This window comes from Nematolebias whitei, chromosome 15 (genome assembly GCF_014905685.2).
Source record: "Nematolebias whitei isolate Nwh7 chromosome 15, NemWhi1, whole genome shotgun sequence".
NCBI lineage: Eukaryota > Metazoa > Chordata > Actinopteri > Cyprinodontiformes > Rivulidae > Nematolebias > Nematolebias whitei.
This window is the reverse complement of record NC_056512.1, coordinates 37,601,340-37,602,473: the sequence shown is the minus strand read 5'-3', so window position 1 is coordinate 37,602,473 and position 1,134 is coordinate 37,601,340. Positions and strand designations below refer to the sequence as shown.

General features: G+C 42.1%; 1 protein-coding gene across 1 annotated transcript in view; it reads left to right on the top strand.

Moving 5' to 3' along the window:
* Positions 1–915, top strand: part of LOC119421799 (protein spinster homolog 1) — a gene marked incomplete at its 5' end in the record, with an annotated part of 3,926 nt that extends 3,011 nt beyond the window's left edge. Inside the window, 1 exon segment of the mRNA XM_037689159.1 lies at positions 784–915. Within this exon segment, the coding sequence (XP_037545087.1) occupies positions 784–854 (71 nt within the window). The 3' untranslated portion in view covers positions 855–915.
* Positions 916–1,134: the final 219 nt, after the last annotated feature.

Here is a 1,134-nt window from a genome sequence, read left to right as displayed (position 1 = left end):
AAATGCAGAGGTAAAGATAATAAACGAGTAAAATAATGAAAACACAGAGATACAGATAATAAACGAGTAAAATAATGAAAACACAGCAAAGTTCAAATCTGCTCACACATGGTGTAAGGCTGGGGAATAAAAATGTGTTTTTAAATGAGACTTAAAAACAGGAAGAGAGGCGGCCTGCCTGACAGAAGCAACGGGAAAAATGAGCCTCAGACAAACAGTCGGATCAGAACCTCTTGACCCGTTAGCAGCAGAAAGATCTAATGGTACCACAGGCATATGACAAGTTAGAAAGAAAACACTGAGCAATGATGCATTATGGAAGTTGGTGAGAGTTTTGGTGTGTGACCTTTGACCCCTGACCTCCCAACCTCTGGCTCCCTAAAGTCTGACCTTTGGCCCATTAACTTCTGATCTTTGACCCCTGACCCCCTAATGTCTGATCTCTGGCCCCCTAACCATTGACAGCTGGCCCCCTAACTTGTGACCTTTGACCCTCTGACCATTGACCCCTAATATCTTACATCTGACCCCTAACCTTTGACCTCTAACCCTCCCTAACTTGTGACCTTTGACCTTTGAGTCTGTCCTGCAGCACAGACACGGTTGGAAGGAGACAGAAAGACCAGTTTAGATAAGAAGAAACAAGTTTGTAAAAATTTTGTAAAGTTTAAAGACTTTTTAAAAAAACATCATCTCTAGTTTATTTCAGCTGCAGACCAGAACCAGAACTGGACTCAAACATGCCTGCTGAATAAACAAACTTGTTTTTGTTTTTGTTTACAGCTGACGAGCCATTTGTCGTGCCAAAAAGTGGGAGGTCAACTCGGGTTTCCGTGTCCAGCGTTCTGATCTGAATTCTGCTCCAGAGGTCCGACCGGGCCGCCGGGCCGCCTCAGACACAGGTTCTGTTTTTAAAGGAGGGTTTGAGCTGGAGGAGATGTGGACTCTGGTCCGGTCGGGTCAGCTGAGTGTTTGTGTTTTAAAACTTTATTAAACAGCTGAAACGTTTAATTTACACACGCTTCCGGGTGTGAATCTGTTTACGTTTATTTCTGCGTTAATTTAACAAAATGCTTTAAACCAGTTATTATTAATAATTTGTTTTATGAACAATAAAACATGTTTGAACTTCAT